The 14,901-nt window shown below is 40.1% G+C and overlaps 1 protein-coding gene across 21 annotated transcripts in view; it reads right to left on the bottom strand.

Moving 5' to 3' along the window:
- The window catches only part of PCNT (pericentrin), a 243,875-nt gene that overhangs the window by 163,451 nt on the left and 65,523 nt on the right, over positions 1 to 14,901 (bottom strand). For 16 of the 21 annotated variants that reach the window (XM_065562243.1, XM_065562244.1, XM_065562253.1 and 13 more), the window contains 8 exons: positions 11,689 to 14,175; positions 11,509 to 11,601; positions 10,053 to 10,229; positions 8,110 to 8,365; positions 4,454 to 4,509; positions 4,097 to 4,271; positions 1,513 to 1,649; positions 796 to 907 (listed from right to left, as the gene is read on the bottom strand). In XM_065562243.1, coding sequence (XP_065418315.1) covers positions 796 to 907; positions 1,513 to 1,649; positions 4,097 to 4,271; positions 4,454 to 4,509; positions 8,110 to 8,365; positions 10,053 to 10,229; positions 11,509 to 11,601; positions 11,689 to 14,175 — 3,493 coding nt within the window. The remainder of the gene's footprint in view (positions 1 to 795; positions 908 to 1,512; positions 1,650 to 4,096; positions 4,272 to 4,453; positions 4,510 to 8,109; positions 8,366 to 10,052; positions 10,230 to 11,508; positions 11,602 to 11,688; positions 14,176 to 14,901) is intronic. The other 5 variants (XM_042861823.2, XM_008175333.4, XM_042861827.2 and 2 more) reach the window with 1 other exon arrangement.

Raw genomic sequence — 14,901 nt, 5'->3', positions numbered from 1 at the left:
TAAGATGTAATTCCAGAATCCTTGTCCACCTCATTTCAAATCTACTATGAAACCCTATTTCAGCTTCAGAACTAATCTAACCTATGCCTTTGTTCACAGATATTAAAGTGGGCCAAGATCAGGGTAATGATAAAAAGCCAAATGACAAGTTTTATTGGTGGGCAGTAGGGATTACTGCCATCAATATTTTGTGTTGATTTATATCTTTAAAAACCCTCCACATATTGTGCATAATACTATTTGACGTAACCATGTGTTCCTATTGCTCCTATCTCATCTTAAATTTGATTTTAAGATTTAAGGGACGTGGGCTGTATTTTACTACCTGTTTGTAAACTGCCAAATGCTACGGGTCCTCTGGTTACTAATGCAACATAGACAGATAATAGCAGTGGCAGCGACAGCAGCAGTGATGACTGCAACTTCATCTTTGGCACAGCTCAGCTGCAACTTCAACTTTGGCACAGATACCACCACACCATAATTTGACACAATAAAATTGTAGGGCATCTCTGCCTTCATACTTCAGGACAAATTATAAACCAGCAGAACAGGATTGAAACTTTCCCCATAGGCATGGTATTGCCTACTTGAGGGTTTTAAACCTTATTCTGAAGCATCTGGTACTGGTCAGAAACGGAATTAAATGGACCATTCATCTAATCCTGTATGACAACTCCTGCTGTATGCTCCTGTGACTGAATGCCTGTTCAATACATTTTGTTAAAAACTGTTTCACATGCAGTGTTGTTCTAGGTGAGCTAAGGCAAGAACCGAAATGTGTTTCAATCATACCACTTAGCTCTTGTCGACTTGCTCGTGTGCTATCAAGCTGAGACCAAAGCTGTTTGATTTCTTCTTGTGATCGAGTTTTTAATTCTTCATATGTGGCCTGAAGTTTCTCCATCTACGAAAGATGCATTAAGAATTATATATTTTTTTAGTTTTAATAGCTGCCTATTTTCATGTCTTAGAAACAGCTAAGCTACTAATGGGTGGAAATGTATAGTACCATCCAGACCCTGGGTTCACAGCAGAGGCTGGTGGAGACACTGAAACACCTAACTCCTCTATGAACCTCCCTCTAATTGAAACAAATGAGGGAGCCATCCGCTTATGTCACAACTGGTGAGACTATGAATGTGGTGAACAAAATAACTGAGAAAAATATAGGAATCAGGAACTGAAACTATATTAAATAAGAACTATGGTAAAGATTTGATTAAATCGCAGGAAAGGCCACATCAGGAGACCTAGCAATGTGTTATATAAAGTTAAGTCCAGCTAAAAAACTATGAATACTATTCTAATATTGATTTGTGTTTCATGCTCTTAATTTTGATATAAAAAACAACAAAAAACATACATCATGCTACATATCCCCTTAAAAAAAAAATCTAAATGTTAAATACAGAAGAGTGGCCCACATTATTTAATAACACTTGTGGCTCCTAAATACTATGCCACTTACCTAATTCATACCAAACATTCAAAACAAAAAATCTTATTAACCTCCTGCTGCATCTCCTGTTCTCTTTCCTTGCTTTTCCTTTTCAAGTTTTCTAGACCTTGGTCATGTTCCGTCTGCAGCTGTTCTCGTAGTTTTGTAATTGCCATCTGGTGTTCATTCTCCAGGTTTTTACATTTCACTACAGAACAAAGTTAGTGCTATTACATTACTAGATTAGACTTTTTTTTCTTGTGAACTACCTAATGCAACATCAGTTTTGTGACTAATTAAAGCACAAAATTATCAATCCAGGCCAATAAGCTAATAGGCTAGCTAACTGTAAGTTTAAGGCATTTTCTATCTAGGTTAATAACTGACAGGGCCATTACAACCTTGTGAAAGGCACCAACTGGCTAGCTCAGCACAGGCACTTATACCACAGTAATGAGCATGCTAAGAACTGTAACAGTAAAGAAATGCAGGAGGTGGAAACTTGGAATTTCCACACAGAGCCTTATGGTCCACTGTATGAAATGCCATCAGCAGGTGGTGTGGTCCTGAGGGAGGACACCAGAGGCGGCTACCTGAAGACAAAACATGTAAGAGACAATGCCATAATAAACAGCAGCAGCCTTAAATGCACAGGGAACACGTTTCTGCAGAGAACCTCCCATTCACAATGTTGCTGGCAGCCAGGACTGGAAGGGCAAGGAGACATGGTTGGCCATGGGACTGGAAAACACTTCTGCTACCAGCACAAACAGTTGCAGAAGAAGGAAGGCAGACAAGGACAGATAAGGGCAGATGCACTCACCTCAAACAGATAGGAGCACTTGGAAGATTCATGGCAGCTGGAGTCAATCCCACCACATAAGTGAGCTCTCCCTAAGCAAAATGGACCTGCCACCTGCTTCTCCACAACAGACCTTTGCTCTGCCACAGAGAGGGAACCCTGCCTGCAAGTCACTCCCACCCAGCCACAATGCAGTGACAGAAATGATTCTGTCACATACAGATAGCTGGACTGTGCACTCTGGGGGAACAAGTAAAAATCAACAGGAGACTGGGGAGGAAGAGACTCATAGGTAGGTTCCTTCACAGCAGCCAGAGAACTGCTAGCAGGATAGCAAAAGCATCCAATGTTATGCATGGGTAACAGGATGGAGCTTATATCTCAAGGCTGGTTTTGCTGCATTCCAGCTGGCACAAAGTTCCCCAGTGCCAGGTACCCTGAAGCCAGCTTTCCATTTATTTGAAATAGTTGCCATTTCCCCTGGCTCTCACCTACGAGGTACCTCAGAGGACATATGGCTCCTAAACCAACTGGCCAGCTCTGCCCCCTTCACTTCCAGCTATGCCTCTTGTGGATAGAATTCTCCAAAGGCAAGGGCTTCAGGAGCCCGTCACACTCACGTTTCAGACTCCTAAAAGCAGCAAAATTTTCCACACGTGGTCATTTATTCATCCTGGCCCTCACTTTTCTGAGTAGTGAGGCTTTCAGTTACGCTGCTGAAGGTAACTTTTGAGACAATTATTTTAAAGAATTGCCAAAATCTATCATACGTCCATATTGTTAAGATCCAAACAGGAGTCTGGCTGTTCACAATACCATCTGGAAATCTTTAAATCGGGCAAAACACTCACTGAAATTAATGGAAGTTTTGCCTAAGTAAGACACTCAGAGACTATAATAGACTTTAATGTCAGAAGGAACCATCATGATCATCTAGTCCAGGAGTTCTCAAACATCCTTGCAACCCCCTTCTGACAACAAAAATTACTATACGACCCCAAGAGAGTGGACCACAGCCTGAGCCCCACCACCCTGGGCAGGGGGACCAAAGCCGAAGCCTGAGCCCAAGGGCTTCAGCCCCAGGCAGGGGGTCTGTAACCTGAGCCCTGCCACCCAGAGCTGAAGCTCTCGGGCTTCAGCTTCAGCCCCCAGTAGTGGGGCTTGGGATTCAGCTTTGCCCCCAAGCCATAGCAAGTCTAAGCAAGATCTCATTAAAATGGGATCACAACCCACAGTTTGAGAACTGCTGATCTAGTCTGACCTGTTGCACCTCGCAGGCCATAGAGCCTCAACCACCCACTCTTGTAATAGACCCATAATCTCTGGCTGAATTTCTGAAGTCCTGAAATTTTGATGCAAGGACTTCTAACTACAGAGAATCCGCAATTTACTCTAATTCAAAAGCACAAATGACTCATGCCCCATGCTGAAGGATTCGGCCCTCAATTGACAGCAAAATTGTAGCTTACAGTCTTGTTGTAGCTATGTTAGTCCCAGGATGAGAGACACAATGTGGGTGAGATAATATCTTTTATTAGACCAACTTCTGTAAATTGTAGGCACTTTTTTATATTTGTGGGGAAAATGCATTCTGGGTTTTCACCTTAAGTTTGCTACAATTACAACTACACACTAGCCAATGTGGCTTATATATTTAAGATGTAATCACTTTGTAACTCTAATTTCTGAACAATTACAGGTCATTGGCATGGTTCTAACTGCAAATGTTAAAATTGAACATTATTGCTGTTTTATATGCACTGTACAACTCCTAAAGTTACTCTAGCCAGCTTTAATCCCTCACAATAAATATCTTGCAACAAAGCTAATGCTTTCCAAAGCGTAACACTTACTTTCCACCTGCTCTTTTTTAACAGACAGACTCTTCAGCTCCTCTTTAACTCTTTCTAGTTCCAATTTCAGAGTTTTCTGCAGTTCACCCATTTCAATCTGATGTTTTTCAGATAGCTCCTCACGGATGTTTTTTAAACGTGTTTCGGTCTTCAGTGCCCAGTCTCCTTTAAGAGTCTAACAGAACAAGATAGGTGCATTAGTAAAGCAGTTAAGAGTAATTTTTTTCTGCTTCTTTTTATTTTATATCACATTTATTTGCTCTTTCAAAAATTTATAGTAGAAAAGGGAAGAGATCATGGCAGCTTTGATTTATAGTACAGTTTCATCTTGTCCAGTATACAGTATGGAACTTATACCTCCAGGGTCTGGATGTGTTTCTTTTCCATTTCCAATTCTATTTTCTTCCTCTCATCTGCAAAATAAAATTCTGTTTACTAAACAAACTAGTAAGAAACATTGGGGTCTAATGACATTTTAAAATACAGAAAGACCTACTTTATTTTAAACATCACATTCAAGGCATGAATTAGGAGGTACATAGCAGTATGATGTACCACCATCTCTCTCAAAACTGCTCTCTTATATGCCAGAGTGTCAGCTCTTATTTTATAGGAATAAGTGTCTAGCTTGTTTCAGTTGCAAAGAAAACCATGGAGATGTAAATTTAGCACAACTGGTCCAGCACTGTTTGCCCAAGTCTGCAGAGAGCATGACATCATTAGAGAGGTGTAAACTGCCCCATTCATTTCAGTAGTGTTAACTTAGATGCCCAATAACAACATTTCAGATGCCAACATTGCTAACTACTTCACTGTGCAAAGAATGCAAGAAAGAAGAGGGAGAATCATATTGCAAAAATCTGCACAAATTTACTGAAAGTGGCATCTTATTTAACCATGGGGGGAGGAGGGGGGAGGAATCCCATTTCCCTTCATCAAAAAGGAGCCAGAGTGCAGCAGTGCATCTGAGCTGCTCCAAAGGAGCTCAGCGGAGCACACAGATATATGAAAACTTCATTTGGGGGGAGGGGACAGCCCAAGGAGTTCAAAGAACACTCATGATCATACTTTGAATGTCTGCATGAAGCATGCAAGGGGCATACTGAGGTTTCAAGTGGATGGGGCTTATTTTGTCAGCAGAACTTGGGAGAGAACACTTACTGTCCCCCCTCAATTCTACCCCTGATCAAAATAATATTTCAAGCTGCAACTCACATGTCCTACGCCTATGTGACCAAAAAACAAGCATTGTGTGTGGAAGGAAAGTGGAAATAGTCTTCACCTTCCTTTTACTATCTAGCAGCCAGAGCCACTACATAGCTAAAGTTTCCATTACAAATTTGATTTCAACCCTTGCACCTGCCACCTCCCCCTCCGAAATGTACAGTGTGTAAAAACTTGCTGAGAGAGATTTTTTTCTAGCGAATTTGAAGTAAATGTGGAACACGTTATCTAATTTATCACATTATCAATTTTTTAAAATAGACTTGTTCAGAGTCTTAAAAATCTAAAAAAGAGAAAGTTTACTGAACTCATCTAGTAGAGATCTAGTGCATAGGACCAAAGTTTAATTAATAAAACCTTTTAAAGAGCTATATACATTTTACATATCATTATCAGAATGGGTCAGTGGAAGTTGCAAAGCTAATTTTGGCTCATCAGTAGCTCCAGAGACAGGAACAGAAGCAGAAGACAGCAACTAGTGAGAAGAAGTACCTCACTCTCTGAGTCTCCTACACAGAGCACGATGCTATTGTTTTGGATCACTACCTGAAGGCGGCTTCCCCCCCCCCCCAAGATCTCTATACCCCCTCCCAACCACATCCCATTCCTCAGCTCTTTGCATAGCATCTCTTATGGTCTAAAGGAAAAGAGGGAGAGAAACTGAAGAAAGCAGAGGGCTTGAAGGGAGGATACTGGATGATTTTCCCTTCCCTCCTTCACGCTGGCCTCCTGAAGTCTCCAGCAAGTGAGACCCAACAGCAAACCTGAAGAGGATTGTCAGCCTCCTTCCACCACCACTTTCAGCAGTCTTAGCATCAAAGGCCGAGGAACAATCTTAGACTTGTTAAAGATTAAAAGAGAGAGTCCTAAGGCTCTGAGAGGCTGACCACTAGCCTCATAAGCTTCACATGCGGATGGGAGTCCTAGCAAGCAGCTAAGGCCAAAGGAGGCACTTCTCAGCAGAAGTACCCTAAGACACACTGGAGGTGTGTGTGAGATATGTTATGCAAACTTTTTCTAAAGAAGAAATCAATATTTCACTCTCACTCTGCCTGGTGAAGATGCACTTGTCCTCCAACAAGTCTCATGCATCACCTGTACCCAAAAAACAGTTGAGGACAGGGCAGAGACTTCAACCCTGACACATACTGAAATTCCACAATGCAGAAGTCTCCCTTCACTATAAGCATAAGGGACTGCTTCATAAACTGAGGGAGGAAAGAGAGAGAGAGAGAAATCAGCCTCCTCAATATTCTCTGATGGCACCTGTAGGCCTCAGCTGTTTCCACGAATTGAGACAGCTGCCTGTTGGCTCTCAAACAAATTGTCGTTGCAGTTCAAAGAAGGCAATAACTTGCTCAAGGAGTCATAGTCTGTGTCAAGAAGCACCAGAGTGGCATGTAGAAGCACAAAGAGCAAAACCTCAATGCAATTTCAGCAATTCCAACAGTCTAGCTTGATGATGTTGAAACAGTCACGTAGAATGTTTCACCAAACCTATGCCACCAAGGGCAGCACTGATACAGATTTGTAACTCATCTGGGACTGTTGACTCTGGCTCTCCAGCTGAAGCTTTCAGTACCGTCCAGGTAGACGTCTCACTTAATTTCCAGGTATTGGGAGGGAAAGCCAGGAGAATCTTCAGGTACTTGCTCCAAAAACACAACAATGAACCTGGTGCTGACTCAAGGTAAGGCAAAAGCTTATGTGGTACAACTGGTAACAGCAGCTGGCACCAACCAAAGTCTGATCTGGAGCAAAGCATAACAGTTGAAATTCAAAGTTAAAGACACAGATGATCCTAATACTAAGTGTGAGAACACCAAGAGTTTCAGAAATAAATATTGAAGAGGACAGATGACTGAAGAACCAGTTATTTAAAAGTATATTTCTGGCAGAATAAAGGTAGACAAGATGACAAAATGTGATTCAGCAATCTAGGAGGTCATCTTCTCTGAAGATGTTTGGAAAGAAACTGCTGATTGACTGGAGCACCAGTCTACAGGGATGACATAAGAGGATTATGCTAGAACCAATGAGTTTAGAAACCTGAGTCTGGAGAAGGCCTTCAACCTATGATGCAGGGAGGGCTAGCTCAGTGGCTGAGCACTGCCTACTAAACTCAGGGTTGTGAGTTCAATCCTTGAGGGGGCTATTTGGGGCAAAAATCTGTATGGGGATTGGTCCTGCTTTGAGCAGGGGATTGGACTTGATGACCTCCTGAGGTCCCTTCCAACCCTGATATTCTATGATTCTACGAATGGGCAACTATCACAGCTATATCTTTGGAAATCAAGGCTTTATATCCGAGGCAGGCCTAAATCCCTTGAACATATAATGCCTGACCCTGTTCCTACTGCAGTCAATGCCAGTTTTCACAGATTTCAACAGGGACAAGAACAGGCCATAGGACAGACCAAAAAGAGGCTATGTTTACAGTATGGGGCATATAGTGGTCCAGCTACGGGGCTGTAGCTATACTGTCATAGCCCCATAGTGTAGATGCAGAAATGAGGTTTTTGTGTTGCTGTAAGAACACTAACTTCCTAACCGACAGTAGCTGTGTCGCTCATTCTTCAAGTCCACCTGGCTGCATCTACAATAGGGGTTAGGTTGGCCTAGCTATGACGTTCAGGTGTGTGGATTTTTCACATCCCTGAGCATCACAGTAATGCCAACATACATTTTAAATGTAGACCAGGCCTGAGAATCTCCCCATCAGAAATTGTGGGGCAATCAAATGATCAGCAGTTGCATAATCAGCCCCCTAACTCCCAAGTTCATAATACCTAGGTCTTGTTGATGTTTCAGTGCAATTTCTTCTTTTTCCTTCAGATGTTGTTCATTAATATGTTCCAACTCAAACTGATGTCGGCTCTGTAGAATTGCTACTTCCTGAGCACGCTTATCATTGAGCATCTCCCGTAACTCCACAAGGGCAGTTTCCTTCTCCTTTCTCAAGTTAGACTGCATCAGCTCCAACTGGGATGTGTGCATATTAGTTAGACTTAGTCGTAAACCTTCCAACTCAAGATTGTGCAGTGTCTACAGTGGGAAAGCAAAAAAACATGGTTTAAGTGAAATATATTACCATTTTTCTATACCAGTTTCAATTATATACACACACCTCTATATTTATTGCTAGTCTGTTATTTTCATATAAAACATATTCATGGCTGGAAGTGGAATAGCAGAAAAACCAGATTCTAGTTCTCATCTGGCTTGCAGAAGCTTTTTATTAATGAGTACAATCTTTACTATTTCTCCTTCCACTAGTAAAGTTGGTTTGATATTATATCCAAACTGTTTGCCTTTTCTTTCTCTTAAGATTATCTGCTGATAGGGAATGCCTGCCAGCAATCCGCCTCCCTGCAGCATCTTCAGAAAGGTATGAAATGAAAAAAGGAAATTGCAAAAATACACAGTATTATTGTCTATAGCATTGCAGCAAATTTCCACTTTTACCCTTTGAGTCCATCACAGTGCATCATACCTCACAAAGCTGTCACTGGCTATCATTTGATACTATGGTAGAGTGAATAACCAATATCAGAAGTGTTGAGATTGAAACAATGATGTAAATATACATTTCTCTTGTGCTGCTCATTGATTCAGTTCTGACCTATCAGTTAGCAGAAGCAGCAACTAAGCTTTACAATGGATTATAAAGTTTCTATTCTACATATATACAAATACTTATAGCCAATATTTAGGGATTAGACATAAAAGTAATTGTATCCTATGTATTCCTAGAATTAATGGGTGTTTAAAAATGGATTAAATATTTAGAGAGAAGGGAATTTAGGCCTTCAACCTGCCAAATAACATCAATGGGGCTACTCACATGCCTATAATTATATATGCGTGTAACAGCTTGCAAGATCAGGGCCTCCACTTGTAAATTCAAGTAACATCATTACAATCTTATCCAATACAGAGTCAATAAATATGTAACAATTAAAAGGTCCATGAACTCTTTAGAGGGATATTTGGAGTAATATTTAATATTTAAATTCAGAGTTTACCTAGTGTAGACTCAATAACAAACTGTAAAAGCCATGAGAAGGGATGTGACACACTGACAAAAATACACTCAGTATACACATTGCAGTAAAGTTGTGTGTGATGGATTACCTTCATGCAATTCATAAGACCTGGCTGAAGCAAGACTAAGTCTCAGTTTGATTTTCTGCCATACTTTACAATTCCCAATATTGCAGCACATACAACCACTATTCCATATTTCTAGAGGTCTAGCAACACTAGAGACTGGGTAAAACATTACCTTGCACTAGAATTTTGTGCAAACCTAACATGCAAAAAAAAAAAAAAAAAGCATATCTATTGATTAGAACACCAAAAAGGCATATTAGCCTCTTATTCTTTGTCTGCCTCTCTCCATTCCCAGAAGTTACTGGGGATCCTTATTTATATTTATGAAGATAAGCAAGCTTCTTCCCTTCACAAATTGTCTAAATTTTGTCAATTTTCTAAAGAATAAGTGGTAAGATTGAGGACATTGGAGACCCTTCCATAGAAGATGGTATCTGCAGTCCTCTTAGCATAACAATCCCTATTGATTCTTCAAATGTAGTCTTTAGGATAGCACAAGGCATTCCTCCAAAGACTGCTTATTTTGTTTAAAAAACGGCTCCTCTTTGCAAGCGAATTAACTGTAAATTGTGACAGCCAGGAAATTTGCCTAAATCATTACTGTGTATACATACTGTACCTGTGACTGGAGCTGAGTGTGCTGCATCTCTGTTTTATGTGTACCTTCCATTTGTTGCTGAAGTTCATCCAACAGTTGCTGCTGTTCCTTAATTAGTTCAGCACGTAGCTCTTTCATTTCATCTTCATGTTTAATAATCAGTTCAGTAATTTCACGATCATGTTCTCTTTCATGAACCTGGAGAGAAGAACACTGTGACGCTCTGTACCTCAGGGGAACACCCTACATTCCTCATGTTCATCTTTATAAAATGATTGTGTGGTATGCAATGCAAAGTTTGTCATGTTGGGTGTCTTCGGAAGGCTCATGATGCACTGAGCATTGTTATTACAGTATTATAGTAATGTTATAGGTTATAATTTCATGTATGTAGTTAGGAGGCTGAAAATGTATCCTCATGGCTCAAAATAAGCCCAGGCAAAAACTCTCTGAGAGCGGAGAGGCACTTCACACCTCATCAGGACAGGTATGGGACAAACCCAGCCCAGCCTCACAGGAACGAAGGACGCAAGCCTAGGCAGCAACAAAAGAATCTGTTAGACTCTGGAGGGAGTCACCTCCCCTTCCTTTGGTGAGTTTGGAACTGCTCACCTGACTCGGGGGGGATGGGAGGGGAGCCAAGAGGGAAGAAAGGGTATGATAAAAGGGAAAGACACTTGCCATGGTCTTCCCCTCTCTTCCACCTACATCTACAGACACCAAACCAAGCAACTGAAGCGCTGATCAAAGGGGAGAACGTGGCTGTAGAGCAACCAGCCAGCCTGTGGTGAGAAGCATCTAAGTTTGTAAGGGCACTGAAAGTGTTAAGATTAGCTTAGAATGTGTTTTATTTTTATTTCATTTGACCAAATCTGACTTGTTATGTTTTGACTTATAATCACTTTAGTTAATAAATTTGTTTATTCTACCTGAAGCAGTGTGTTTGGTTTGAAGTGTTTCAGAGGCTCCCTTGAGATAACAAACTCAGTACATGTCAATTTCTTTGTTAAATTGATGAACTCATAGAAGCTTGCAGCAACCAGTAGGCATAACTGGACACTGCAAGACGGAGGTTCCTAGGGTTGTGTCTGGGACTGGAAGTATTGGCTAGTGTCATTCAACTGCACAATCCAAGGAGCAGCTTACATGCTAGAGGCTGTCCATGAACAGACCCGGAGTGGGGGTTCTCACAGCAGAGCAGGGTAAGGCTGGCTCCCAGATTGAAGGACTGGAGTGACCTAGCAGATTACCAGTCCAGATGAAACCAGAGGGGAACGTCACAAATACAGCACAGAATTTTTACTGGATTGTGGACATTTTGCACTTTTGTCCTTCCAGCATTAACAAGCCATTAGGACAGTAGTCTCAAAGTCAACAAAACTATCTTTACTCTTGCAAAAACCCATGTTGATTTTCCATCTCTGAAGAAATCAGACATGCAGAATCTTTCTAAAATAAGCCTATTACAAAAAAATACCTTTTTAATTAATCCAATCTGTTCTTTTCGTTCCTCCTCCAAGTTCTGCTGTTTTTCCACCTTCTCTTTTATTTCTGCATTTAGCTCTTCTATCTGAAAAGAAGGATGAATTTTTTTGAAATTACCATTTACCAAGCATTCAGAAATACAAATCCTCGTGTCATTATTAGAGCTACCTACCTCTTTCTGGTGTACCAGAGTCATTTTTGCTGTTTCAGAAAGATGATGAGATTCCATTTTACTAATTTCCTCTTCATAATGTCTCCTCATCTCAGACTGTACCTCCTGTATGGCTTGTGCGGACTTCTGCACAGTCTCCTGAAGGTGATTCTCCAGGTCCACCTGAACCTTCTTCAAATAAGCCACTTCCTCAGTCAGTTTGTTTTCTTTTTCAATGTATTCAATTTTTTTTGCCTGTATTTCAATGTTAAGTTTCTGAAGTTCCAAGTTACTGGATTTCAATTTCTCCTCAAATTCTAATCTTTCACACTCCAGTGCTTTTTCAAAGTTTTTCGTTTTCATATTAAGATCATGTATATTTTTTTCAAGATTCTCTTCCAGAGCGTTTTCTGCTTTTATTAGATTCTGCTCTACAGCAGACAATCTTTCTTGTAAGGTTACATTCTCCCTAAGTGTGAGTGTTAAACTTTGTTCTTTATTATTGATTTCAGCTTTGAGAGCCTCCTGTTCTTTCAGTAATGTCTCTTCTACTATGGTTTTCTGACCAAGAAGTTCAGCCATAGTCTGGTTTTTGGCCTTCTGGGCATCAAGCTGGACTTGCATTTGATCCCTTTGGCTTTGCAAAGTAGCTAGTTGACGTCCAAAAAGGGACTGTACTTCACTCGTTACTGAATCAGAGGCAGTTTTCTGCTCTTGAACTTCTTTTACTAATTGCTCCTGAGCCCTCAATTGCATCATCAATGTTTCTCTTTCCTGCTTGAGGTCTTTTATCATCTCCTGCCAAGTATGCGACTTTGAAGCCTTCATTCCAACCCCTAATCCTTCACTACAAACTGTTTGATCTCTGTCTTCACCCTGCTTTTCCAGAAAGTTTATTTTGTTTTCAAGCTCTTTCTCCTTCTTTACTTTTTGATCAAGTTCTTCTTCACAATGAACCCGTGCTTCTCGCTCCTTATTCAGTTCTAAATGGGTAATGGAAAGTTCAGCTGTTGCTTTTTCCCATTTTTCAAGAGCTTCTTGGGTCTCCTGATAGGATTTGTTCAGTGCTGACTCTTTTTCACTGAGCTGCTTAATTAGCTTAACACATCTCTCCATCAAGCCTGCTTTCTCTTCATCCTTCACCTCCTTACTGTCACTTATTTCATTTTGCACCAAGGAGTCACCTGACAAATATGAAGCAAAAGCCTCAGCGTCCAGCTCTGTTTCATCAGAAGTCCCTTGCAGTACACTGCTAAGACACTTTTGTTCATCAGGGCTAAACATTAACTTATCGGCTGTGGAGTCCATGTTGGGTTCTAAAATGATGTTGCTATCTAGTACAAATTTATCAAGCCTACCCTCTTCAGTGTCAAGAAGTCCAGAGTTGTCGGATATGTATGACTGCTCCTGTCTCTCAGTGGAGACAAGATATTTAGTTAATATGTCTGCATCTTCTACGAAAGATCCTAGTTCTATCATATTTTCTTCAGACATGTTATCAGCTTCATAACTTTTATGGCCCTTCTCTGCTTTGACCTTCTTTAGATTTTTGTGTGTGTCTTCTAACTCAGTTTTAAAAGAGTCCACTCGCAAGCCATGTTGGAACTCCAGTTCTTCACGAACTAATTGTATTTCACCTTCATGCTGGCATAATTTACTCTGCATCTTCTCAAGCTCTGCTTTCTGTGATTCTGACACCGCCTGTAACAATTTTTCCTCCTCCTCTAAGTTTTTTAACTTCAAATTGTAGATAGTTATTTCTTCATCGTGCTTATGCTTTAAATCTTTGTTATTTTTTGTCTCAAGGAGCAGCTTTTCACTTAATTCCTGGATGAAGGAGTTGAGTTTTTGGATCTCGTCATTCAAATACTCCTTTTCTTGTTTAGATTCCTGTGCTTCCTTAGCCTGTATTTCTGCATTAGTAAGCTGTAATTTGAGGTCTTCTACCAAATCCTTATACCTCAGCTCAATTTCAGATCTCTCTCTCTGAAAATCCTCCATTTGATTTTTAAGTTGCTTGCACAAGTTGTGTCTATGCATTTCAGACTCATGCAGTTTATTATTTAAATCAATAATTATTGCATTTAAATTCTGAAAATCTTCATCAGAATTCAAAGCAGAGAGTTCTCTTTTTAACTGCTCAAGTTCATTCTTATATTTTTTATTCATCTCTTCTTCACAAACCTCCTTAACTCTTACTATCTCTTTTCTGTGAGACTCTTCCAACTGTCTACAAATATCCCTTTTGTGGTTTGTTTTCAATTCTTCAATACATTCCTGTTCTTTCATCTTGGCTGAAGCAATTTCATTTTTTAACTGCATTATCTCGGTGTCCCGGAGAGAAAGAGTGTGTTGTAGAAGAGATAAATTAGTCCTTTCTGATGTCACTATATCTTGAAGACCTTTAATGATTTCTTCTTTTTCTCCTATATTGTTGTACATCTGTTGCATTGTATTACTCAGATTCTCTTCCTTCTGTGCAAGCATACTTTCTTTATCTTTCGTATTCTTAAAAATAAAATATTACACATGAACTAAACACCCAGCTATTTCAATTTCTCTGAAATTTTCAATTTAATATCCCTCCCCCCAAAAAATTTCCCTTAACTGGAGGGCTTGCTGATTTGTCTATGCCACGGAGAAAGCTTGCCCATGAGAGTGGGAGGACTTACACCGCTGATTTATGGTGTGTTTAAAGGAAATGTGTCCACTTTTAAACTATATTTTAAAATCACAATTCCACAGCATTAAGATGAATGCATATTAGTGACTGGTTCCACAGTACACTAACTTTTAAAAACTGAATTTTTTTTCTCATAATGTCACTACAGGCAAGTGTGAACATTGCACAGGTGTTTTAATTGTGCATCATCATATCTCATCATATTTGGGTTTCTTGTAAGTATGACCTCAGCTGAATTTCTTAGTTTAGAATTCTTGTTTTGGAGGTATTTACAACATTCTTGTAATTCCCTCCTGACCCCCAAATCACTGATGTGTATTCTCAGATGTCAATGCAGTTTAAGGGTTTTTATTCGGGAATTCCCTTGCATTTTAAATTAACATTTTCACTCATGAACACTACATAAGAAACCCAAAGAGACTGCTACTCATGGTACTTGTAATCACTTGAACGTGGTTAGTATCTTTTAACTTTTAGGGCCAGATTCACCAGTGTATGCTAGCTGTTCTGTACTATTCTGAACGAGTGCTAAGCAGCCAAAGCATACAGGC

Source organism: Chrysemys picta, chromosome 11 (assembly GCF_011386835.1).
Source record: "Chrysemys picta bellii isolate R12L10 chromosome 11, ASM1138683v2, whole genome shotgun sequence".
Taxonomy (NCBI): Eukaryota; Metazoa; Chordata; order Testudines; family Emydidae; genus Chrysemys; species Chrysemys picta.
This window is presented reverse-complemented; position numbering and strand designations above follow the sequence as displayed.